The sequence below is a fragment of the Diachasma alloeum genome, unplaced genomic scaffold (assembly GCF_001412515.2).
Source record: "Diachasma alloeum isolate Michigan unplaced genomic scaffold, Dall2.0 Dall_scaffold_00388, whole genome shotgun sequence".
Taxonomy (NCBI): domain Eukaryota; kingdom Metazoa; phylum Arthropoda; class Insecta; order Hymenoptera; family Braconidae; genus Diachasma; species Diachasma alloeum.
The window spans coordinates 144,061-171,273 of record NW_021680527.1 but is presented as its reverse complement, the minus strand read 5'-3'; the positions used below and the strand labels follow the sequence as shown (position 1 = coordinate 171,273).

General features: G+C 41.1%; 1 protein-coding gene across 1 annotated transcript in view; it reads right to left on the bottom strand.

Moving 5' to 3' along the window:
- Nucleotides 1–15,367: 15,367 nt before the first annotated feature.
- The window catches only part of LOC107041888 (selenide, water dikinase), a gene marked incomplete at its 5' end in the record, with an annotated part of 37,602 nt that continues 25,756 nt past the window's right edge, over nt 15,368–27,213 (bottom strand). The window contains 1 exon segment of the mRNA XM_015262699.1: nt 15,368–16,076. Within this exon segment, the coding sequence (XP_015118185.1) occupies nt 15,679–16,076 (398 nt within the window).

The window sequence follows — 27,213 nt, the reverse complement described above, 5'->3', positions numbered from 1 at the left end:
AAAAAAAAAAAAAAAAAAAAAAAAAAATATATATATATATATATATATATATATATATATATATATATCCAGCGCTGTGCTGGAACTCCAGGAAACCGGGGCATAAGGGCAGAGACTCCCTGGAGGCACGAAGGCCCCACTACCGAAAGTGTGGCATCCCGTGCAGCGAGGAATGTTGTGCCTCCTGCACAAGAAAGTGTGAAGCCATGGGCCCCTGGGTGCCTGAATTCGGGGAGAATGTGCCTCGAGACACCCTGAAGCTGCTGAGGAAGCAGCAGAATGTCGACGCAAAGGCGAAGGCGAAACCACGCCTCTCTAAGCGAGCCCCGGAGGCCGGAAGGCCCTTCCAAAGGGGACCGGGTTATGTGGCTCAGGGAGAGCACGGCAAGGGACCTCGGTTCATTCCCCTGTAACCGAGGAAGCCGGCGAAGCCTGGGAAAATAGCCAGGAGCGGAGGGCGAGAGAGAGGGCTGAAAGGCTCGCTCAGGCTCACTCGATGGAGGAGGATGAACTCCCAAAGGCTGAGGGAGGCGAGAGCGAGGACTCCGCCTGAAAAGACGGGAGGAGCTCAGCAGCCGAATTTTTTGGACAGGGGAGGGCACTTTCGTTGTGCTCCCCGCCCATTTCTTTTCGGCTAGTAGAGAGGCCTGGTCCGAAATGACCAGGAGGACTGTACGGACCCATTTATGGGTGGCATGAACGCCGAAATTCACTTCCGAGTGAATGAAAGGCGAAGGAAAGGGGCGAAAAGCTCCAAAACAAAAATTATCTATATGTTGCATGCGGGATCGGGTAGTAGGCACCATCTAGCGCCTCCCCGCTAAAGTAACCACTGTCGGTAAACCACCACAGTTGGACCGCAGTCGGTAAAGTAGGAAACATATATATCGACTGGTAAGAAAAGCACCAGCGGGTGGAAAATGCCACTAGATGGTGCCACCTCAGTAGAAGTACTACTGAAAAACGTCGGATAAGGATAGTTTCAATTGGAAAACATTCAAAAGTACTGCCAAACACGAGAAATTGAAGGTTTTTCAAATAGAAAAAAGCCAGAGCTCAATAAAAAGAGCACAAAAGAGGAAAAAATGACGAAAAGACATGGAATACCTCAGGAAATGTCCTAAAAACGTTCGAAAGGACGGGAAGGCAGAGATTGAATAAGCCTCCTGAACTCGCGCAAAGACTTCTTAGGCTAGGAAGGACTTGCGGAGTGGTTCCAGGAATTACTCCACCGTCTGAGTAGGTCAGAGCCCACATCCCTTATGGTGGGGGTGCTCCTCTAGGGAGGGGTGACGATCCAGGCTTTGCCGGACATATTTAAAAGAAAAACACCCTGAGATTGGCCGTTAGGCATGCATTAGCCGAAGCTAATGACCGACAGGTGCCAGCGTACAACTTGCGCCGAAGGAAAGGTGAATTTGATGTCGGCGAACTAGTCCTAGTTCGCGGCCACGAGCTGTCGAGTGCTGTAACGTATCGTTCAGCATCCTGGAACAAACTGTTCAATTGGACCTTTCGTGGTGACCGAAGAGCACTACAGAAACTTCTACCAGGTTTCTGATATGACGGGTCGTAATACCAAAGACACCGCTATAGTGGACATGAAGCCCTATAGGGAAGCTTTGGAGGACCCCCCGACTGACAAGTTGGAAGATGAAGAGTAGTTACTCCTGGAGAGTTCGACTTGGAACGTGTAGGTTTCGGGTCGAACAGTCTTTGTAGTCTCACCGGTGATTTGGCAAAGAATACAAGGTCATCCGCGAAGCCGAGCATCAGAATCTCTAACATACCTCCAAGGCCAATGCCGGATATACCGTAGTTTCTCAATTTTCTTTCCATGTCGCTGATGTAAAGTGTGAAAAAGAGTGGACTAAGGGTTTCCCCTTGTGGCACGCGTCTGGTTACATCCAGTTTCTTTGATAAGGTGCCGTTTATGCTGTATTGCAGTTTGAGAGATGAGTAGAGGTTGATAATGGAGTTCAGCGCCTTTGATCTCAGTCCAAGGAAGTCTAGTTTTTCCCACAATTTGGTATGAGCAACAGAGTCGAATGCGGCTTTGAAGTCCACAAATAGACAGTACAGGTATCTGCCTTTTTGGTTCAGGATCAGCTCAGTGATGGCGTTGATTGAGAACACATTGTCGGTGCAGCTTCGATTTGCTCTGAACCCACATTGGTGTTCAGGCAGGACTCCGTTTGATTCAGCCCAGTGGGATATGCGGTTAGCGAGCACCTGAGTGTAGATTTTTGTTATTGAGTTAAACATTGCAATGTTGCGGTATTTCGCTGGATCAAGTCTGTCTCCCTTTTTATACAGAACGATACTTTTTATGGCACATCAAGAGTCAGGAACAACGCCAGTTTCTAGAATTGCAGTGAATAATATGGTTAAAGCGTTGATTCCCGCAGCGGGTACGTTCTTGTAAAATTCATTCGGAATCTCGTCGGGTCCCGGACTTTTGTTGTTTTTCAGGTGGAACAGAACCTTGGCGCATTCATCATATTGAATTGGGAAATCTAGGGCTGAGTGGTGACGATAGTTGAGTCGTGGGTATATCTCCAGGTGTTTAGACGAGAAAATCTTTAGGTAAAAGTCCTCCCAGGCCTTGATGTTGATGGGACAATGTTCGTGAGGTCTGCGTTTAAAACGATTTAGGATGGATCAGAATTCCTTCATGCTTCTAGCATTGTAGAGAATGTAGAGCCCTTCGAGTCTGAGCTTCTTCTTCTTGTCCTCTACTATTTTTTGAACCAATTTTTTGGAATTGAGGTATTCAAGTTTAGAACGTTCTGTAAACTGAAGGTTCTTTGCAATCTTGAACAGGCGCTTACTCTCCTCTTTGAGCTCCCTGCATTCTTTATTCATCCAGGGCTGACGTAGACCACCGTTGATTTGACCAGAAGTCGAGGTATAGCATAAGCCAGCCCGGGAAGCCGCTATCTTAATCGCCGACTTCAAGCATTTCTCGAGGTCATTTGGTGACATATTGGAGGAGTGAAATGGGTGTTCATGGATGAGCTGACTTAGAGATGATTGATAGTCCGATGCTGGCAATCTGCTTTCCTTCCAGTTATAGTTTGTATAGCCGGATGGTATTGCATGGAGCTCGTCCCGATAGGTGTTAGATCTCGTCATTTTTAGTGACACCATATACATGGCGTGTGGGGCAGAGGTTCCGTGGGGGAGGCATGTGGGGTCGTGAATCAACTTGGAGCCGGCTTCATTCGTCCAGACATGGTCCACTGTGGTACAACCATTTTGAGAAATAAATGTGTAGCTTGCAGGGGACTCAGACTTGGTTCTGCCGTTTAGTAGCAGCAGCCCAAGTGACTCCAGTGCGGTCACCAGCAATTTACCTCTGGGGTTGAGTTTTTTGGTATCCAGTGATGTTCTTTGAGCAGATAACTGTGTGCCAGCTACTTCCGCAGCGTTCAGTTGGTTGAGGAGATGAATTCGAGCGTTCATATCTCCCATCAAGATGATGGGTGTATTCGGCTGGATGTATATAATTATATTAATATGGTCCGAGAGATTTGACACCATTGTGGAGTCATTCAGTGACGGGCTGCAGTATGTATGGATAATTATCAATTTCGTGTTGGCAATGTGGGTTTCAACTGATATCCAATGATCGTTCATCTTGATGACTCTGTCATCAGCTCCCTTTTTTTATGAACAAAAGGAGGCCCCCACTGCCTCTGCCGCAGACTCCATCCCTTGTAGCACATGATTGATACATCTTGTGGTTTTTCAAAAACACAGGAGAATTTAACAGAGGCTGAAGTCTCCAGGTTTCACTGATTCCGATGATTGCGCAGTTGCCGAGGAGTTTGGCTACCTCTGAATCAATGGAGCAGAAGTTGTTGAATCCCTCGGCATTCCAGTGGATGATGTTGATAGGCTCCTCCTCAGACGACCCGTAGGCACGGGATGTACGGTGGCAGGAGGGGGGATTTATTCTTGTGGGGTTATGGATTGGGTTTGGTGATGGTTCTGATTTTGTGTAGTATAGGGTTGGGGTATGGGGAGGGGAGGGAGCCAGTGATTTCGGCACCATTTGGAGGTTTAAGGACTGGTGATCGGAGGTAATTGGACATCTTATTGGTCCCTGTGGTTGCTCCTTGTGATGGTTTGGGTGGCTGCGATGATTTTTGGGTAAGAGGAGCTTTGGAAGACTTGCCTGGGGCCTTGGAGCTGTTGTTAGTTGCGCCATGAAAGGACTCCGTTGTTGATTGATTGTCCCTGAGCTTCTTCGGTGGGTTAGTTTCCCGATACACTTTCTGAGGATCTGCGATAGTGCTGGGTGATGATTGTGAGCTGAGAAAAGTATCTGTCTCGTCACTGGGACCACTGCCACGCTTTTTGCGTTTTCTGTGTTTTACGATGCTAGGATCTCTTCTGCTTTCTCTTTGGAGCATGGTTGTCAACAAAAAGTGTTGAATCACGGAGTTGCGCTTCTACTCCTATTGCTTTCAATTCTTTGACTAATGGTAGCAACAATTTACGTGATTCCAAGGTCTCTTTGCTGTAGTCATTTGAGATGGAGATATCAGAGCCTTTTACTTTGTATGAAACCTAGAGAATCTCCATCTTCATATTAAAAGAGGTTAAACCCACGAGTATGGAAGGGGCTCTTGGGGGTAACCCTCTTCCAATTTTTCTCATGAAATTAATGTGCGAGATGGTGGACCTGGTGCCCAGGGTCTCTGAGAATAGGTGGAGGAGAGAAAACATTGGATAGCAATTCTGTTCACACTTGTTTGGCGGGCGGTGGCGCCCCCCTAGAGGACGCTACTAGACTATCGCTATTTTAGAATTCGCCCAGCATGTGCTAGGGGAAAAGGGGCCGACGTACGGGCTGTCCAACTGGGCGATTCTAAAGGCTGTGTCGGAGTAGAGTAGGGACCAACGGCCAGGTGAAAGGACTGGTACCGCCGTGATCCCGTCGGCTTGATTGGTGGGGATAGGGTAACGGAAGGGCCTATCGTCGCCGAATACCCAGACTAGGAGGCAAAGCCCCAGTAAGATTCCGAATTAGTCACACGCGAGCGCTTGAACCGAGAGGTTGGAAAAATTTCTCGGTGTGCTGGAGTGGTGAATGGCTGAAGAAACCATGGTAAGGAGTTTTACTCCACGTAGCCTGGTGCATAACCTTTGGCGGCGAATAGAGGGGGATGCCCCTGCATTCCCCGCGCGTAAATCTGAGTTATTTTGGAACGCGAAGTGACGACTTCATCTAGTCTCGGCGGAACGATTCGAGGCGTATGGGCCCCCGGGCCTGGAGTAGAGAAATCCTCCTGTCGGCCCGACCATACGCCGACGGTCTAGTATTACCCGGAGGCAGTGATGCGCGATGACCAAAGCGGTAACTGGTGGTTGAGAGTGTGGGTAACGTAGTTCCACCCTAGTCAGATCAGCCTCTCAACGTCCCAGACTCTGCGGAGTCCCGGCTGATTCGCAGATAATTCGAAAACTCTCCCGAGTATGAATACTCGGGAAGAGGAAGCATCCGGGAGGAGTCGAAAGACCCTCCGGAGGAAAGATGAATCCAATTCAGTAGGGGACTTATGCCGCAAGGCATAATCCACGGCTTGCCAAGGCCGTGGGGAAGTGGTGGTTATACTCCTGGTAGACCTCGCCCACTCTACCGTATCACGCTGATGACAATCAGGCAATCCATTTTCCAGCCAAAAAGTCCTCTAAGTGGACGAGTTTGCCTCAAAGGCCGGTTTTCGTCGAACCTCCCGTGAAGGTTCGGCTAGCGCCCGATTATTGAGCGATAGAGACGGCAAAAAGTGTAGTTTGGATTTTTCCTGGGTGAACAACCCGGGAAAATANAAGAGGGAAAATGAGGGGGGTAACTCGTACTCACGACTTCCAGTTAAGGTCTAATCCGGGTCCTTCAGCGACTCCAGAGATTGAGCCTTCGTTCCTCCTTCCAGACTCCAGGGGCACGGTATTTAGAGCTGGGATGAGCTCGGGCACCAAAAATCCTCTTTACTCGAACACAAAGTCCAATATACGGGTTCTTCGGGGTATTTGTACTGTTTCTTCAACTCTTGGGGCGCACGTGGCAGGGTCCAAGACAGCGGTTACACGAGTGACGGTCTTTTCATTTCCGCCGTGATTCGTGGGGGTTCGTCAGGTGCCGAAGTCCTTCGGGTTGTAATTCGGGAGCAATCGGGGCCAATCAGCACGGGTGAGTGGTAACGATGACCACAATCCAGGGATGTCTCGCTGGGATCGTCGAGGGCGGTGGGTTGCCGATGTATGGGTGGTTTGTGAGGGGAGCAACGGCTCCTTCAGTTTATCCAGTAGGGCCGGAACTGTTATCTTTCTTCGGCTGATGCCTTCGTGATGTCCAGTGGCGGGAGTAGAGGGGCGATGAGGGGAAAATCGAGGGAAAGGGTATCCAACGGTGGCGGGATTTTATTATTTACGGGGCAGTGTGTAGTTGGGCAAAGTATAAAATAAAAACAAATAAAATTAAAAGAATCGCCTCGTCATAATATATATATATATATATATATATATATATATATATATATATATATATATATATATATACACAAAAAAGATATATATTATTATTATATATATATATTAAAAGGTCAAAAGATTGTTAACAATTGTATGTATCAATTGGAACAGAACAATATAGAAAAGATTTTTTAAGTATTTCTCGGCAACTTAGAATTATTTCTAACTTTCCTATTCCTTAAATATATCTTAAATTCATATAAAAAGAAACCAGGACTAATTTATTCTAGAGAAGAAACCAAAGGAAAAAGGTAAGAGTGAGATTTAAGCGTCGTCTTATGTACAAAAATAAGAGAAACTAGAAAAATTATTAATAAAAGAATTTTCGTGTGGATAATTTTAACTTCAAGTCGTGGAGATAAATAAGTCCATTTTAACTTAAAACTTAGAGTTGTCCTCCGACGCTAGACAACGTCTCCGGACATTACAAACTATATTGATTATGGTATAAACTAATAAATAAGAATAATAGCACAACCAGTCATACCGATAGAGATCACAGCAAAGAACGTCGTTGAACGACTTTTTTGTATAAAATCACTCTAGAATAAGAAATCTTTTGTTTATTGGAGAAATGTAAAAACCCACCAGCGCTTTTGTATTTGGCTATTATGACAATAACCATCTTCAAAATAAAAAATACTCCCGGACATGCAGCGATCGCCGAAGCTAAGCACCATCGAGCCGGGTCAGTAACTGGATGGGTGACCGTTAGGGAACACCAGAAGAACCGTTACATCGATTTTCTAAATATATTACTGGGTTGCTGAATCCAGCACTTTCATGTAGTTAATTATCCCCTACCGATAAAATTGAGGGAGTTATTAATGTTAGTTGTAATAATTCAACAAATTTTATTAGAAAAACTACCATTCTGCCATATTATGGCAAAAAATGTAATTGAATTTCGAAACCGGGAGAGGGAACTCCTAGGGCAGTTGCCGTATTATAGCAAATTCTGTGAATATTCGTCCAATTATGACAGATTATGGCGAAAAATCCCATTAAATTATGAAAAATGACGAAAAAGGGAAGGGGAACTCCCAAGACAGTCGCCATATTATGATAAATTATGGCAAATTCTGTGAAAATTCGTCAAATTATGACAGATTTTTCTGGGAAATTATGACGTTATGTGATATACATGTTCCAAATTTACGTTATATATTGTCAATTTCTGACTAGAAATGTCAAATTCGGACATATTATCACAGAGTCTGACAGATTATAACATTCTGAAAATATTTCTACATAAAAATTTAACAGAATTTGACGTTCATTACCAAAATATGGCAGAATCTGTCGACCCGATTTCCACGAGGGGCCGTGCGCAATTTGACGAGTGATCTTTCGTCTAACCCTTGAAATCTGACCGTTTATATTTCCCCGATATTTATGAGATTTGAGTACTGAATCAATGAAAACGATATACTTAATATAAGAAAATGAGCTGAATTTCACAATCAAATAAGAATAAGGAACTGAAAAAGGATTATTTGATTAAAAATACGGGTGGCGGTGACTTGTCTCTCTGTATTTAATGATGGAGCAGTTTCTTCCACCGGAGTTGCTGTCATTTATCGAACCAAAGAACTATGGTGTTACACCCCGTTACTTTGCAAATATTTTTCCACATCACTTAATTTGAAGAAAAAATTCTATATTGTTCTCCCCAATTCTCCTCAAATAGGGGGAAACCAAAGAAACCCAAGTTCTTGCAGCAACAATACACGGAAGAAGAATTACAGAACGCATTAGCAGAGATAAGAACTGGGAAGGCGTTCAGTACAACAGGCAAAAAATACAATATTCCCAGAACCAATTTCCCAGTGTTCATCGTCAAATGTGAAAAAAATTAAGAGGGAATTATCAGACGAAGATGATGATTATGATCATGAGAAAAAAAATATGAGAATTTCTCTATTTAACCACCTTATTTGATGTATTCTTTCTCTGTTTAAATATATTTTCATCTTTCCTGTTGATGAAAATTATTGTTTCACTTCATTTTGGTTGATTTTACCATTATACGGCAAACCATCCAACCTGTTGTGCTCTGTTCACTGATTCCACACGGGAAGTAAGGGAAGTGGCAGAAAATCGAACTGATGCCCCTTTAATTAATTCTCCCATTCTGCAAATAAAATAAAATAAAATACAGAGAAAATAGAAGGATAGTTAAATTGTATATGGAAGATTCCAGCTCAACTGAGGAAATCGTGCGACCTCATATTTTTCAGTTGTTTAGACATTCACAGAGCATACAGGTCTCTTCAAAACAAGCATTTTGCTTTTTGATTTTTTGCTCTAGCTATTATGGTTCAGGAGGTATAGTTATTTGAAATTTTTTACGAATTCGATTTTTTTCAAAAAATCATATCTTTTGAATGAACAATTATTTTTGAACAACTCAGTAGTGAAAATTATTCGTCATGAAGTGTACTTTCTGAATAATTTATGCAAAAAAATTTCAAATTTGAAAAAATATTTTTTTTGGCATGGAGAAAATTGAAAATTCATAATTTTTCGAGTATGCCCATTTTTTTTGCTTGAAAAAAATTGAGTATATACTAGCATCAATAACGAAAATTTTGACCCGTTGGGCATCATGGGCCAACGTAAACTTACCATGATTCTAAATTAATGAAAATTTTCAACGGTCGAATTAAGGGATAAAATGTTATTTTTTCCAATGTGGAGGTGAGCAGGTTATTAATGAAAACTCAGAGATCCAACGTTGAGTGAAATATATTTGAGTTTTGAACGTCAATATTTACAGGAGTGGAGAGTTAGTCGTAAGAAGACTTGTCCTCTCTGTCGATGTGTTGTCCAGTGGTTGAGTGATGAGTGAATGATTGACTGATGATGTGCGAGTCGGTCCGGAGCCAGTCGTCTAGGTTTGCTGTTGACCGGTGGTCCTGGTGTGGTCTGGATGTGATGCTTGGTGCTGTGCTGCGGAGGTTTGCCCGTCCCGTCTGGTCTGGTGAGATTGGGGAACTGCTGGAGGAGCTCGTGGTACTCCGATGTACCTGTCACCGTCGTGATGTTCGGCAAGTCAACAGCTTCGACTTGACCGAGTGAGGTGAGTGAGGTGAGAGAGTCCACGAGCCTTCCGTTGCGTAAATCCACCATCAGTCCATAGTGGAACAGGAAGTCCGCTCCGATGATGGGCTTGGAGACATCAGCGATGTACCTGTCACCGTCGTGATGCTCGGCAAGTCAACAGCTTCGACTTGACCGAGTGAGGTGAGTGAGGTGAGAGAGTCCACGAGCCTTCCGTTGCGTAAATCCACCATCAGTCCATAGTGGAACAGGAAGTCCGCTCCGATGATGGGCTTGGAGACATCAGCGATGTACCTGTCACCGTCGTGATGCTCGGCAAGTCAACAGCTTCGACTTGACCGAGTGAGGTGAGTGAGGTGAGAGAGTCCACGAGCCTTCCGTTGCGTAAATCCACCATCAGTCCATAGTGGAACAGGAAGTCCGCTCCGATAATGGGCTTGGAGACATCAGCGATGACGAAACGTCAAGGAAACGTCCGACGAAGTCTCAGGTTGAGTGCGATGTTGATGGTGCCGGAGGTAGGGATGACCNAACGTCCGCCGAAGTCTCAGGTTAAGTGCGATGTTGATGGTGCCGTAGGTAGGGATGACTGTGCCGTTCGCCGCCGATAGCTCGTATGTGGATTTACGCTGTGGCCCACGCACAAGTCGCCGCGGGAAAACGCACAGGTCTGCTCCGGTGTCGATCAGGAAGCGCACCTTGGTCTCCTGGTCGGTGATGAAGAGGCGGCGGGTCGTTGATCTTGAGTCACTAGCCGCCATTAGTGACTGCTTGTCCCGTTTCCCGAGGCAGTGAAGTTGCACGGCTGCGTGCAGATCCTGGCGCTGGGTCCGAACTTCCAGTAGTACCAGCAGGGCCGTTGATCTCTGCCTGCCGGTGCTTCGAACGTGACCTGGATCTGCCACGTCTGAATCCTCGTCCTGGATTTCCCCCGTCAGCTCTGCTCAACCGTTTGAGGCTCTCGATTTCGCCTCGCATCGAGTTGAGTTTCTCGTCGAGGGTGAGGGAGAGTTGGGAAAGCTTGAGACTCAGGAGTGCCTCGATGCTGTGGACAGATGTCTCGGCAATCTGTGGGGCGACTACTGGAATCCTTGGCTTTAGGATCTGGATGGTCTTGTCGGCGAGTTCTGCGGCGTCCTCGAGGCTGGCGTTGTGTTGTGTGACCAACAACGCCTGGACGTCAGCTGGAAGGCGTGTGACCCACAGTGTCCGGAGGGTGTCGTCGGGGAAGCTGGATCCTGCCAGGTTCTTAAGGTGGCGCAGAAACTGAGACGGTTTCATGTCTCCCATCTCTGCGCTCTCCAGGAGTCTCCTTGTCTTCTCTTCCTGAGGAGCTGAGGCGTTTTATTAGTTCCGTCTTCAGGTGTGTCAGGTTGTCGGCTGGAGGGCTGAGGATGATATCTCTCACCTCGACGGCGTGCTTTGACTTGGAGAGCTTGCCATATGTGTCCGAACTTGGTCGCCTCGGAGGTGATGCCGGCCGCATGAAAACCGCGGTCGGCGATACTGAAGAATAGCTCTGGATCCTCCGGGGTGAACTCTCCTAGCTGGAGAGCTACCCGGCTGGTCTGCGCCATTCCCTCTACCAAGAGGTTCTGCTGCTGTTCTGGAGTCATTGCTGGCTGCGATGGAGGTGAGACGGGGTTGGCCGTGTCAAATAGAGCTGCTGGTGGCACGTTCTGCTGCTGCTGTTGCGAACCGTCGCCTCGCTCCAAGATCATCGGGTCCTCTGAGTTGCTGACTGCTCGGTGTCCACGATTCCAATTTATGATCACGTCGGGGTCATCAATTTGTGGAGGTGAGCAGGTTATTAATGAAAACTCAGAGATCCAACGTTGAGCGAAATATATTTGAGTTTTGAACGTTAATATTTACAGGAGTGGAGAGTTAGTCGTAAGAAGGCTTGTCCTCTCTGTCGATGTGATGTCCAGTGGTTGAGTGATCAGTGAGTGTCGAGTGAATGATTGACTGATGATGAGTGTGGAAAGTGTGGTATTTAAGGAGAGTGCAAGGATGTGATTGGTGGAAAATTTGGAGAAGGGATGAGTAAAATCCTGGCTTCCGATTGGTTCGGCGCTGTAAGTTCCCGCCGGTGAGCTGTGATTGGCTCGGGGGTCCCGTGGGGAAAATTCCGTCGTGACGTCACGGGCGCCGGTCAGGCGGACGAGGGATTATGGACGCCAGGTGATGATGAGGGATTAGGACGCATGGAGGATTATGGCAATAAACGGGTCATGAGGTTTATGATACGGAAATGGATTTCTAATGTGGGAATTGGCCCAATGTCTCGACAGGAAAATTGGGGAATTGGCCCAATGTCTAAAGAGGAAAATTGAGTGTGTATTTGTGTGCGTGTGTGAATGACAGAGATGTAGTGGAGACACAGTCACCACACCAATGTTATTATTCAGTCTCCATTTGTATTTTATTGTTCTCAATTTTCGTGCAATGAAACCCTTCGATATTGAATATCGAAGATTGGTAATTCATTACTATCGGTAATACAGTACTATCGGTAATACACCATTCAACTTCAAATACATTACCAACCTCTACTACCACGAAAAAGATCACGGAGTACGTGCTGAGCACCATTATTTTGAGACTTCGCACGGGAAAAGTCCGTGCGATGGCCTAGGCGGAACTGTAAAACGTTGCTCGAGCAAGTCTCCAAATGCAAGCAGAACAACAAATTACAACATCAGCACAATTCGCTGAATTGTGTCAAACGTCGGGAAGGGTATCGAATATTGAGGTAAAATACTCGCCCAAAGTTGAATATGAAGAAGCTAAGATTCAGCTCCACGATCGCTTGGCCAATGCGAAGACAATCCCTGGGACGAAGAAATTCCGATGCATCATCCCACAAATTGACGGTGTTAGTCACACCAAAACATTTTCTGATGCAGAGGATTTTGACGTTTACACGATTGAGAACTCCACTACTACTACAAATTCAAAGCGAAAGAGGAATAAGAGGCACTGAATTCACAATCTTCATAGTCTAAAATTAATTGTTCACTCACATAATCTATGTACAGAGAATGATAAATTTTTCTATAATTCAATTGCAGAATTTAGTTTTCAACCCCACTTAATCACCCTATTAATGACTTGCCCATGATGCCCAACGGCTCAAAATTTTCGTTATAGATGCTAGTATACACTCAATTTTTCTCAAGCAAAAAAAAATGGGCATACTCGAAAGATTATGAATTTTCAATTTTCTCCATGCCAAAAAATATATTTTTTCAAATTTGAAATTTTTTTGCATAAATTATTCAGAAAGTACACTTCATGACAAATAATTTTCACTACTGAGTTGTTCAAAAATAATTGTTCATTCAAAAGATATGATTTTTTGAAAAAAATCGAATTCGTAAAAAATTTAAAATTTCAAATGGCTATAACTCCTAAACCATAATAGCTAGAGCAAAAAATCAAAAAGCAAAATGCTTGTTTTGAAGAGGCCTATATGCTCTGTGAATGTCTAAACAACTGAAAAATATGAGATCCCACGATTTCCTCAGTTGAGCTGGAATCTCCTATATTTGTCTTTGCCACATCTCAAATTCTCAACGAAAAATAATATTTATCGGGTCTCATATCGATCTCGCGTTGTTGCGATGGCAGAAGTTGGGTCCATGACGGTATAAGCCACTGCAAGTTACACACGTATTTAAAGCTTCTTCTTCTCTTCGTTATGGTTATATCCTCACTCAAGATAGAGAGACAAGCACCATTACTCCTCTGAAAGAAAGGTCTTGTTATACCCTAGAGAGGGCGTTACTAGTTTTCCTTATTCAAATGTCAAAGACGATTTTTGATCAGTGGATATGCCCCGAGGAACTACCAATTTTTTAGCGTATTTAAAGCTGTTTAAAGCCCATTAATGCCATTGAGAAAGCAGATGTAATGGGTACCCACTATTCCGTAGATTTAGTTCTGCGTAGCCCTCTCCATGTGAAGATTTAAAGTATACTTGAGTAACCTAAAGATCCGGGCCCTAAAGGTGGACAAAGTTGCTGCGCACATTGCTGTGTGTGGACTTCAAAGCTGTGAACTGCCCTCTTGTGGAGAAAATGCGTGGGCTCATGTAGAAGCGGACATTTAGGCTTTGACCCAACTTTTTTCTGGCCATGGTCAATACTGCCCTTTCATTGTAATAACATGGCACATTTTATTGTTTTCTCCAATACCCCAGACCTTAAATTTCTGTTTACGGCAAATTCGCCAGCATGAAAAAAAATTACGTTCAAAACCTGTCCACTGTAAAGTCAACAGAAATTGATTCCATTAATAACTTGTGCTTTTGGAAATTGCTTTATTTCGGATATACCACGATAGTGGTATGGCTACAATGCATTCATTGAGATGAATGTACACGAAAAAATGTACATGACTTCTAAAAAGTCGTATATAACTTTTTAGCCATCATATATAATTCATATTATATTCTCGTATGGAAAGGGACCTTAGGAATAACCAAGGCCGAATAATGAAAATGTATGAAAAGAATTATTTTGTATTGACAAAGTAGCATTTTATTTTTGTATGAAAAGATAATACATTTATTCCATGGAGCGGGATATCCAACGCCAGATCATTTCAAATTTGGAACTGTCAGAAGGCCTCGAACATTGCAGGGAATTATTATTTTACACAGAGAACGATTCATGATATCAAACTTCACACTCTTTTCGTTTTGATTGTTTATGGTCAAGATGATGAATAGCGGGATAAATGGTTTTGATGATTCGCATAAAAATTATACATTTCTCTAATGTAATGTCATCTCCGTTATCCTCATAATTTATTTTTATTCGTGTTCTTCTATTGTTGGACATTTATGACTTGATAAAGACTTGAAAGACGACGAAGAATCACTTTGACAATTTCCTCAATTCCGATTTTGACCCATCTTAGTGCGATATTCGGGGTCACGTGCCACGTTTCACACTCATAATTTCCCTGTAGCCTGTCAACTGTTTTCTACGAATTTGATAGATATTCCTCACATTTTGATGCAATCTGTCCCGTAGCCCCGAACACCGCACCCTAATCGGACAAAATCATAATTTAAGAAATTGTCCTCCGAATACCCCTCGACCTTCAAAATTCATCGTATATTTCCCTCAAGTTTTCCTGCATATCAACGATCGGCATCGGTTTTGCAATGAAATTTTAATCTGGAAAACAGATACCTCTCGTTGCTATGCAAAAAAAAAATTGGGAAATATTCGATAATTTTGAAGGTCTTGGGGTATTATAACTGACAATTTTTTGCTTTCATCAGTTCACTCACATAATCAGTTCTTATCAATTATCTTCCGAAGCAGACTTGGTGTCCTAGTTTTTGCTATTGATCTCTCAGTAGTTAAGTGGCAAACAAGGAATGAATCAAAAACGAATTCCTTCGTTATTGTACAAATATCGTTTAAAATAAAGAGATATTAGGGTTTTTTAAGAAAAAAGGTCTATTGATTTTGATTTTTTTTTCCTTTTCGATAATTAGAAATGATCAATTTTGTTGATAATGAGCCATGTAATTATGGAAGGACTTGTTCTGGGAAAAATAAGCATTCTCCTTTGAACCTCATAGTTCCAAACATATTTGCAAACAAGAAATTTGGATGAAAATTTTGGTTTTGCTTTATTTCACACTACTTCATAGATTTAATTGTGCGAGAATCCATAAACAAATAAAAAATCTGAATTGTCATAATAGACTGAAATTAGGGCACTTTGAATTGATAGAATTTGATTTCACAATAAAAGAATAGAAGCATTGTATTATAGAGAACAGCAAGAAAGTCTGGTTTCTTTCAACACAAAGTTCAAACATAGATTTAAACCTAGATTTGGAAAAAACAAGTGACAAGTAGTGATAACTTTATACAATTGAAATCAGATTTGATTTCAATTCAATTAGTTCCCGTTCATCTTTTGAATTTTTCTTAAGAATTTTCGAGCTGAAATATTACGAATTGAGCTTCTGATCGCTTTAGAATGGACATCGATCAAAGAAATGGCAATTTCACAAATATTATAAATTTTGTCAGAGCAACATCGACGTTACCAAAGTTCTCCATCTTTTTCTTTTGCAGGGACTTCGATAACTCGAGGTTTATCAATGATTCTAGCGGTGCGATTCCCCTTCTCGACAATTCCAATGATCCAGGCCTGATAGCCTTCCTGCTTTTCGATATCTTTACAGTAAGCTGCAGCCTGTTCTCGTGGTAAGCAGATCAGTAGACCTCCACTGGTCTCTGCCGAGTGACCCTGGAGAAGTTGGAACATGTTGCCGCAGGCCTTTGCCACCGCTGCCATTTTTGCTATCACAGGCAAATTGTGAATCACGAAGGACACTTCATTCTTTTGGTGTTTTGCTAGGTTCTGGGCGTGGCCTAAAAGGCCAAACCCTGTAACGTCTGTTGCCCCGTGAGCGTTGTATTTGTGCATTAAACGTGCAGCTGGAAACAAATAAATTATTGGACTGTTCATAATTGAGATTCGATATTATTACCATTGAATAAGCAATATACCGCCGAATGATTTAAATAAACCCGTTCACACACACACATATATATATATATGCCCACGTTTTAAAAATGATGTATTTCTAATTTTCAGACTATAATTAGTAATTCTGACGTGTTAGTTGGCGACTTTTCGCAAAAAGTCACCGATTTTGATCCTTTTTTTTCAAACTGCTTGGAACCAAATGCTAAACAAATTTCATTTACAGCCAAGCTGGGCTTTTGATTTTTAATTTTTTTTCAAATCATTTCATATGAAGCTATGTTGCAGTACAAATGGGCGGAATTTCATAATGAATCGAATGGGTTTTCATTTATTTTGCTAAGTGCAATAGATGTCGAGATATCAATGTTTGTTTATCGGAGCGTGCTGTGAACTCAGTGCTCTCTGTCTCACGCAGAAGCTGATATAAGGTTGGCTTTCTTGGCTTGGCTCGTCGAGTCTATGCCAGTTTGTTCAACCTCCTTTAGCGCAACGCTTCATTAGCTAAAGCAGCGTTAACTTCAAAGTGCCTTCAACTTTTTGTGCGCTATCCGTGTCTGACTCCGCACTCTAATGGACGCAGTAGCGCCATTAGCTCTTAAAGGCACCACAGTTGAAGGATAGTTGTCAATTGTTAAAGCTACTGTAAAGCTAACAGAGATTGAACAAAGGTTGAACGGTCCGTAAAAATATTACCTCACTCGTATTAATATTCCCTCATTACACTGTTATGTCCTGACGAACTTACTAGGAGGATAGTGGCGCCAAACCAATCAATAGCGCCGAATTTGAATGTGAGATCGTTAGTCGCCAAAGCTCTAACGAGCACTCCACCGAAATTCAAAGGGATAATCCAAGGATATCGGAATGGAAAGGTTGATTATGGAGTAATTTCCAACACAAGTGCTAGCAGAGCACATTAACACTTTTATTCAACTTCCAACTTTAAAACTTTTCACTACAAAACTTGAATAAAAACTGACTGACTTTACGAAAAACTCTAACTGAAATAAAAGACAATTTTGAAGAGAGAAGCTGGAAGCTGAAGGCTTGTCGTAACTTTATCTTAGACTTAAATTTTACAGGGTCCAACAACCCTCACTAGTCTAAAAGTTGCGCACGCATTTTGGTGGGAGTAGGAGAAAAGGGGAAGTGAGCAGGAATGGAAAGGGAAATCAGGGATGAAGGGGAGAGCGCGTGACGTCAGAAACTCGGGGTTTTCCCCGGACTCAGGCCCTCAACTCCGCGACACAATGAACAAAGGACCTCACACGTGTAGGAACAGAAAAACTCTCGAGCCACATGTTGGAACAAAAAAAAACTCTTGAAGAAAGCAGAATCGAGATTTTATGACTTGAACCGTGACGATTTGAGGATTTGTTTCCTCTTTCGAATTTTGAGTTTCGGCAAAGTATCTATGCGACGAAATTTGAGGATAATAAAAGTGACAACTAAAATTCAAGAGTTTGAGATTTACGCTTTCCGTAACGGATTTTCTCACGTTCGTTGAGTTGTTTTTCTTCCTTTGTCCATTGTCTATTCTTTTCTCTTATTTTCACTATTTTCTGCGTTTGGATTTTATTTCAAATTAATAATAATAACTCTTTGAATCTCGCGGACTAATATGGCAGATAAATAGTGCCACCCAGGACGTTACAACACTTATAACGTAGTATACTATTCAGTCTATAGCGTGATACGTCGCTGCAATAGCTTCTTTCCCCACTACGGTTTCTCTGTTTCCTTCCTCCTAACTCATGGAGAATAGAGAGGAGGCTCAACCACTGAAATCCTTTTAATAAAAAACATGCATTGGAAACTGTCATGGCCGCGCACGAACGACGCATTTTCATGTGAATGTTCATGAGAATCCGCGAGGCGAGCGCGACGGTTCTATTTGAAAAAAGTAGGCGTGAATTATGAAGCGGACTGATAATCTGAATGAAGAAACAAATATCGTGTCTACAATACGAGATCGGCCGCGCGTGCTGCGCACGGGCCTTCTCATCTCCTCACGTAGTGGCGCTTCGGTTTCAGTCTTACACTTACGCTTATTCGAGATTTTCGAGATACTTCGAGATATTTCGAGATCGATTTGCTTTCTCCTTTTTACGATAGGAAATACATCGGTGCATATTTTCTACACGTGGTTTCGTTTATAATCAGTGGAATTACATTTTTTTGGTGATGAGAGTTGAGAATTGACAAGGTAGTATCTAGAGGTAGAGAGAAAAATTGACAGATCAAATTCCTAACTAACATAAATAATTTGTTTTCGATTTTTTTCATTCGATTATTGTTTAATGAAATCAATATTAATCCACAAAACCGAAGAATATTTAATTTTCTCAATAGAATGAAAAAGACGGAATACTTTTTATTCCAAAATTTTCACTTATCCAATTTATCAATTGCATTGACTAGGATAAACTCGAAAATAAAGGATGGATTCGGTATTCGAACAAAATTCCACAAATACTTGGTTTTTTCAACATTCCCTTCTTAGCAATAAATAATGGAATGGTTCAAACTACCAAACATATAATTGTTGTGGCATGTAATTGATTTTTGGTTAAATTCTGTGATGAGAAAGAATAGTTACAACTCAGGAAAAATTATTCTCGGAGTGAAAAATTGATTATGATTGAATCATTTACTTTTAAAAATGGTCATGGTCTCCAAAAATCGAGATTTTTCAATCATTTCATTAGTCTATTTCGAAAAGTCAACTTACTATTTTTTCCAATTGTTAAAAAAGGTTCTCTCGTAACTATGAGTAAATAGCAGCTGTACTGTTGACAAAAAAAAATGAAATTTCAAAGAAAGTCAATTAGAATCGATAGCTAGAATTATAAGAATGTCTGACATATTTGACGTCAAGTATAGGTGAATCTAAATGTACTGAAAGTGAAGATAATTTTTTTCACTTTGAAAAAATAATAATGATAGCTAAATTGAAAAATTGTATGATGAAGTGACGATATTCTACGCAGACAATTATATTGATGATATGAAAAGATTGATTGAATTAACGAGTGAATTTATTGAAAAAAGTCTACAACAGTAAACAAATATTGAATGTGGCAGGAAAAAGTGTATAGAAAATGCCATCAACGTCACAGCCGCAATTGCGTTATAAATATGAACAGGGACCCGCTCAGCTTGACTGAGATAATAATGCAAAGCCGAAACTGGTAAAACTATAGAAATGTGAAAATTTCAGAGTAGGTCCTATTTCTGGGCGCTCATTAAGAGAAGATTTTTGGACATTAATCACTGTGTTTTAAATTCTTTAGAAAATCCATCTCTAAAAGGATGAATAGGAGATAAATTATAGGCATTTCAAGGAAGCTCACAGGTTTCCTAAAAAATTAGAGGATTGTCGTTTTTTTTTGCAGATGTATAATAATTAGAGAGTTTTTCAGAAAATTGAATACAATTATGAGGGTTTCTCTGTAAATTTGAGAAATTCCTCGGATTTTCTCAACAATTTCACAAAAATTTCGAAGTTATTTTATATTATTTCGATGAAAAAATTCCTCGAGTAAAAAATTGATGAGGATTGAATCATGTATTTAAAAAGATGATTCATGGTCTCCGAAAATCTCCGAAAATCATTTCATCTGAAACATTAATATGAATGTCAGATGCACAAAAAAAATAAAGTGATGACATTCTTATCTAAGCAACCAATTGCGTTCATGACATTGTGACGAAGTGGGTGTGTTTGTGTCCTCGATTGGACGTGTGGGGGTAAACAATAACAATTAATGATTATCGATGCTCATATACACCGGTGGCTAGAGTAGAGGTTATGAATGAGATTACCGAATGAGTGGGTTCCGAGTGTCAACGAGGAGTCCTGACTGACTTCACCGTCACCGAGAAGTCGTTCGGCACCGGAGGGAACCATCATCAGCCTGAGAGAAAATAGATCACGACGACCAGAAGCCGTAAAAAGGAGCAAAAACACCACAGTTACCTCTCCGCACTCGGGTCACAAACACTTGGCATTACCGGAAGAATTCAGATCTCCTGCGGACCCAAAAGAATATGCCACGAGGGCGCAGCACGTTCCGGAGCTCACACAAACACACGCATGCAAACCGTCAATAGTATGGGTAATCGCTGAGGCCCACCCTGGCGACTGAGGAGCCCTATACTAGCCCCATGTTCGGGGGCAGTCGGGGGCAGACATTTTTTGGGCTAAAAAAGGGTAAATGATGCCCAAAAACATTGTAGAAGTTCATTTATAAATTATTTATCAATGTTTGCATCGTTAATTGCCCTGATTTTCATTAATTGACGAAAATAAATGTAAGTGTATGAAATGGATATATAAGCCTGTAGGGAGAATTCCGTCAGGTGGCGGCCGTGTCGACTTCCTGTGGCGTTCCCGCCATTACCAGCAGTGAGCCCGCCGACTGCTGTACCGACGGGACCCCAACAGCGCCGCCAGCGCAAGCAACAACTTATCCCTAGGCGCGACGACGACTGAGGTGTCGCGCACTAGAAACTGAGTATTATTACTAGCCCGTTAACGCGCCACAGCTATGGCCAAAGCGTCTCTTTTGTATTCGAAGTTTAATAAGTTTATAATAAATACTATTTGTGGTTAATTGATAAATATTAGTCATTACGTTATCCTGATTCGATTTCCCGCACGAATCATCACTTTAAAACCACATTCCTGACTAGGTCGGTAGCAGTGGCGGGGGGGATGTTGTAAAAAAAATGTCTAATGCATGTTTCTATACAAAGGAGTTTATAATTAACTTCCCTATCGCGTATGTACACAAATATATACTATGCAAACTTGGAATTATTTGATGATTTAAGGTCTAATGATGGGGCATGGGAGGCCGGCTGAATTTCACTAAATAAGAAAAATTGATTTCTGATCATTTGAAATGTCACGGTGGGGGAGGGGGAACTCTAGAGCCATATTTTTTATCCCATGATAGAGGACGATGAGAGAAAAGAGGTCTCGAAGGGTCAGATACGGGCTTGAGGGGCTTGATGGTTGTTTTTTCTTTGTCCCGGAGGGGTCTGACGGGGTCCAGCAATTTTTTACTATTCAAAGTTTCATAGAAAATTATCTAGCGACTATGTTAGATAATTTTATTGGATTGCTATAGAACTTTCGATAATTATTTGCCGCTTCTATTGACAAGTTCGCTAGAAAATATTCTATAGATAATGTCTATAGAATTGAGTTTTTATACATACCTAATTCTATTGAAAGACATTCTATAGAATTTCCTCGGCTCGGATTTTCAATTTTTTTTTCATTCTATTTTTTTTCTTTCCATCAAGAAAATTTAAAAAAAATAGAGAAATTCTATAGAAAATATCTCAATTGAATAAATTGTTCAGAAAAATCTAGTTCTGTTGACTTTTTCTCTACAATACTTCGTATTGAACACGTCAATAGAAACAGCCAAAAAATTATGTAAAGCTCTACAGCAGTCCAATAGAAATGTCTAGCAAATTCGCTAGGTATTTCTATTGAATTTTTTCATGCGTGGCCAACCATTATTTCATTATTTATGGTGTTCACCTATGAAACAATCTACTAGAAAAACCTATCGAATTCGCTGGACTATTCTATTGCCGAACTTTCTATAAGTTTTTGACTGTTTCCATTGACATATTCAACAGAAAAAATTCTATAGAAAAAGTCGATAGAATGGAATCTTTCTACACAACTTATTCTATTGAAATATATTCTATAGAATTTTCTTGGCTCAAATTTTGTTTTTTTTTCCATTCTATTCTTCTTTTCTTCTTATCATGAATGGTTTTTAAAAAATTGAGAAATTCTATGGAAAATGTTCTAGAGAAAATATCGATTTTTAATATAGAAAATGATTGATTTTTGATTATTCATGTGTCACGCTGGAGAGGAGAGATTCAAACGTCATATGACAATCATGAGGATCTCTGATGTATTTTAGATGATTCAAAGTCGCATGATAAGTTTTCAGAACATGGGGGGGGGGCGACACTAAAGGTCAAATAAGGGCCATCAAATTTATTTTCGATTATTGAAAGTGTCATGGTGAAAGGAGAGGGTCATGTAATGATTTCATATAAGGGTAATGAGGGTTACAAAATAATTTCGATGATTTGAGGTTCAGTAATGGTGAATGTCGGGTGGGGGGGAACCAGCCAAATAAGTGCCGTAAGAGTCATTACATTATTCTAAATGATTGGGGAGGGGCTCGGGGAGAGCTAAAAGTCAGGTATTGTTTTCCTATTATTCAAGGGTTCATTTAGTCCAGTGAATGAAGTCTGGAAATGCATGGTTTTGATTCAAAAGAGTCTCACTTCCCCGCGTGCTGCTCACCACACTTTCTTGCCTAACCCGACCTTGCCAGCTTCTTTCCTAGTTCCTTATTCCAGTTCCACCCGTTCCTGCACTATAAACGCTCCCCTGCCGCCGCATTGCCTCATTCTCGCCTGCCGACCTAACCTCTCCATCCCTTTCCTTTCCTCCTAATTACCCGTATTGACCACTTTACCCCTCCGTTTAACCCTCATTCCTTCCCAAACCCCTTCCTTCTTCGCCCACTTCATGCTTTTCCTTTTTCAAACTCTTAAAAACCACTCTTTCCCACCACTTTTCCAGAGCCATTTTTTTATTTTTAATATCTGAGGCAGAAAAACAGAAAAAAAAAATGTTAAATCCTTTCATCCTGTACTCTATTTAATTGATGAGATGGTGTCTTACACCCCCCCCTTGTACCAAATGTGTAATACTCAAAGGTGCAATAAAGTAATTAAATTAAATAGAAAGTATTGTATAAAGAAAATCGAAAGAGTTAGATTTTTCTAGACAACTTATTCTATTCAAGTATATTCTATATAATTTCATCTGAAATTTTCCAAGTTTGTTTGTTTGATTCCCTTAATGCGAATAATGAGGATAATGGAAAGGAAGAGGATAATGGAATGAAAAAAAAGTCGAGAATTCTATAGAATGAAAAAATCGAGATAATTCTCTCGACTATATTACAATAGAAGAAATTGTATAGAAAAATCTGATTCTATTGACTTTTTCTATAGAATATTTTCTTTCAAACGTGTCAATAGAAATGGCAAAAAACTTAGAAAGTTCTATAACAATCCAACAGAACTGTCTAGCAAATTCGCTAGGTTTTTCTAGTTATTTTTTTCATACTTGACCCTTACAACCCTTGAGTTATTCTCATCTTCTAGAATGACCCCGCAAATAAGCGAAAATAACTTTTTGACCTTCATGGTTTCCTGTTATTCCCCGTCATATGAAGCTTTGGATAATAAAAAATATGCTATTAGATCCCGTGAGACCCCTACGGGGCAATTGAAATATAAGCGTCAAAACTTTAGAAATGAAAAAAAAAATTTTGCCGAGGAAGTTCTACAGAATAGATTTCATTAGAATAAGACGTGTAGAAAGATTCATTTCTACAGACTTTTTCTGTATAATATTATCTACTGAACATGTCCATGGAAACGGGAAGGAGCTTATAAAAAGTTCTATGAAAATACAATGGAATTGTGTTGCGAATTCGATAGGTTTTTCTTTTGAGTTGTTTCATAGGTGAACACCATAAATAATGAAATAATGGTTGACCACACACGAAAAAGTTTAATAGAAATGCCTAGCGAATTTGCTAGACAATTCTATCGGACTGCTATAGAGCTTTACATAATTTTTTGGCTGTTTCTATTGACATGTTCAATAGGAAGTATTGTAGAGAAAAAGTCAACTGAACTAGATTTTTCTGAACAACTTATTCGATTGAGATATTTTCTATAGAATTTCTCTATTTTTTTAAAATTTTCTTGATGGAAAGAAAAAAAAATGGAATGAAAAAAAAATTGAAAATCCGAGCCGAGGAAATTTTATAGAATGTATTTCAATAGAATAAGGTATGTATAAAAACTCAATTCTATAGACATTCTCTATAGAATATTTTTTAGCGAACATGTCAATAGAAGCGGCAAATAATTATCGAAAGTTCTATAGCAATCCAATAAAATTATCTAGCATAGTCGCTAGATAATTTTCTATGAAACTTTGAATAGTAAAGAAATGCTGGACCCCGTCAGACCCCTCCGGGACAAAGAAAAAACAACCGTCAAACCTCTCAAGCCCGTATCTGACCGTTCGAGACCTCTTTTCTCTCATCGTCCTCTATCATGGGATAAAAAATATGGCTCTAGAGTTCCCCCTCCCCCACCATGACATTTCAAATTATCAGAAATCAATTTTTCTTATTTAGTGAAATTCAGCCGGCCGCCCATGCCCCATCATTAGACCTTAAATCATCAAATAATTCCAAGTTTGGATAGTATATATTTGTGTAAATACGCGATAGGGAAGTTAATTATAAACTCCTTTGTATAGAAGAATAGAATAGAATAGAAAAGTGCGGGTGGTCACTTAAAGCGCCCAGACTCACCTAAATCATACGATCTTTTGTAACTTTCGCCTTAGTTTCGGTCAGTCACACAGCCCCAGCCCTGTGTTTCTCACTAGGCTAATAAGGCTGGTGACAGCCGCTTGTTGTAAGTCCTCTGTTTTCAGGAAAGCCTGGCCCCAGATTTTATAGCGACGGAGTGCTAATAGGGGGCATTCACATAAAATGTGGATGACGCCCTCCTTATCGCCTCCGCACAGTCTGCAGTCTTCTTGTTCTGCAAGTTTCATCTTGAACAGATGAGCTCTGAGAGCTGTATGACCCGTAAGGAGCCCTACTGCTACCCTCAGATCCCCTCTGTGCAACTCCAGAAGCTTTCTGGTCCTAACTCTTAGTTGCCCTCTCATAAGCAGTTTCGCTTGTCTGCAGGTCGCAACTTTCTCCCAACGCCTGACATGATCCCGCTGGAAATGATCTTTAATAAGAGTTTTTCCCACTGCGAAGGGCATGCCAAGCAGGCCGTGTGAGGGCACACTTTCTGTACCCTCCTTGGCCAGCTTATCTGCCTCTTCATTACCCAGAATCCCATGGTGACCTGGCACCCAGGTTACGGTGACCCGGTTGTTTTTACCCAGTGTGTCCAATGCCTGCATGCATTCCCACACCACCTGTGACTCTGTAGTGTTTGTATAGAAACATGCGTTAGACATTTTTTTCATAACGTCCCCCCCCCCTGCTACCGACTTGACAGACCTAGTCAGGAAGTCGACACAGCCGCCACCTGACGGCATTCTCCCTACAGGCTTATATATCCATTTCATACACTTGCATTTATTTTCGTAAATTAATTCAAATCAGGGCAATTAACGGTGCAAACATTGATAAATAATTTATAAATCAACTTCTACATGTTTTTAGGCATCATTTACCCTTTCTTAACCCAAAAAATGTCTGCCCCCAACTGCCCCCAAACTTATGGGGCTACGCAATCGCCAGGGCATCTAGGCTCGCCGAAACTTTTCCTGAGTTTTAGTAAACGCTGGACCCAATGAAACGAATGTGGATACATTCAAATAAATAATAATACGATATACATTACGAGTAAATAAATTATTCGCTAATAAAGTTGAAAAGCAAGAAAATATTGTATTCAGTAATGGAATAATAAATTGTGAGAAATAACGCAATACCACTTGTTGAAGGTGGCGCCCTCTTAGTTGGTTATCCCTACTAGTCTATACGCCCATGCTCATCCTGTATGAACTTTTATGTCCGCGAGATAACTGATGAAATCTATGTTTTTTGGGGCGCTGATTCCGAATATGTTTATTATCTGGCCGAAAAATCAGGCGTTTAATTGTTATTAACAATTTAATTGTTTAAATGGCCACCGCGGCCAAACTATGGAGTATAGGGAAAAATTTCCTTATCCAAAAATGTTCAGAATTTTATCAGCTGAAATCTTTATTCTTAGTCGATTTATCGTACTCCCGTCCGATTTCGAGATATGACCCGTTAAACAGTCGCGCGGCCCAGCGGCACGCTCCGAGGCGCGGCGCGCTATTGTGAGCCGAGTGGAGTCGATGACGTGGAGAGTTTGTTGGGTTGTAATACTTCGCCGGCTTAAATTCCATCATTATTACTATCATTATAATAATTGTTATTATTATACGAATAACCATAATAATGAATCTTATGTTCCGTCTGATGAGCATGAAAGAGCGATGACAGGCGAGGCAGTGAATTTCACGTATGAGTTTTTTTTTTTCATATTGAAACGGTTTTATTGCACGAATTTTTGCATGTTCCAGTGGCAATACATTTACAAAATCTGATACATGGCAATTGCTTGTCCCGGCATCGACAATACTTAGTTGTACATTTCTGACAACGACAATTAGGCACTAATACGTCGAATCGTGGATATAAATTGGTTACTGTTCGGGGCATCAAAACTCCATCATCATAATAACCACACGTGAGAGGATCAATTTTAGTACGGATTATATTCAGGAGCGAGTTTTTAGAATAAGTTATGTGGAATGCTCTCAAAATATGCAGACGTATAGATGCACTCGTAGGTGGTAAATCAGTTACATTAACATTTTTAGTGTGGTTCAGTGAATAACGGAGATCGTCGAATGTTTTACAAGAGCTGCTTCTCTTCAGAACCTGTACCAAGTAGTGCTCTGCGTCAGAAATGGGGGACTCAATGATTTGTTCCGACACACCTGCAATAATAGTTCCTGTTCAGCAAACGATAGAGAATTTGGCTGTGCTATATAATATGGAGTATAGTTCTTAGAGTTACCTGTGGCAAAATCCTGTAGGTAATTTTGTGGGAGAGATCGGAGTGCACTCCTCTTCGTACCTATTTTGCTCATGTGAGTAGAACCAGTCAGGAAATGTGCAGCAGGGAGGACTTTGCACAGATCTTTACCATGATGTGTAGCAAGGGTGTGAAGGGGTACTATTTTCATTTTAGATCCGACCCGAATCTTCAACCAAAGTTCCTGTGCCATTTTTATGAAGTTTTTTTCTATATAATATGTAGAATATTTTATGTAATTGTCAGGATTATCCACAATTTTACCTTCAAACCGCGAGTTTCGTAAGTTTCCCAGAAGTGGAGAATGACCACAGCAAGATCAGGGTCATTGGATTTCACAGTGATGGTAGA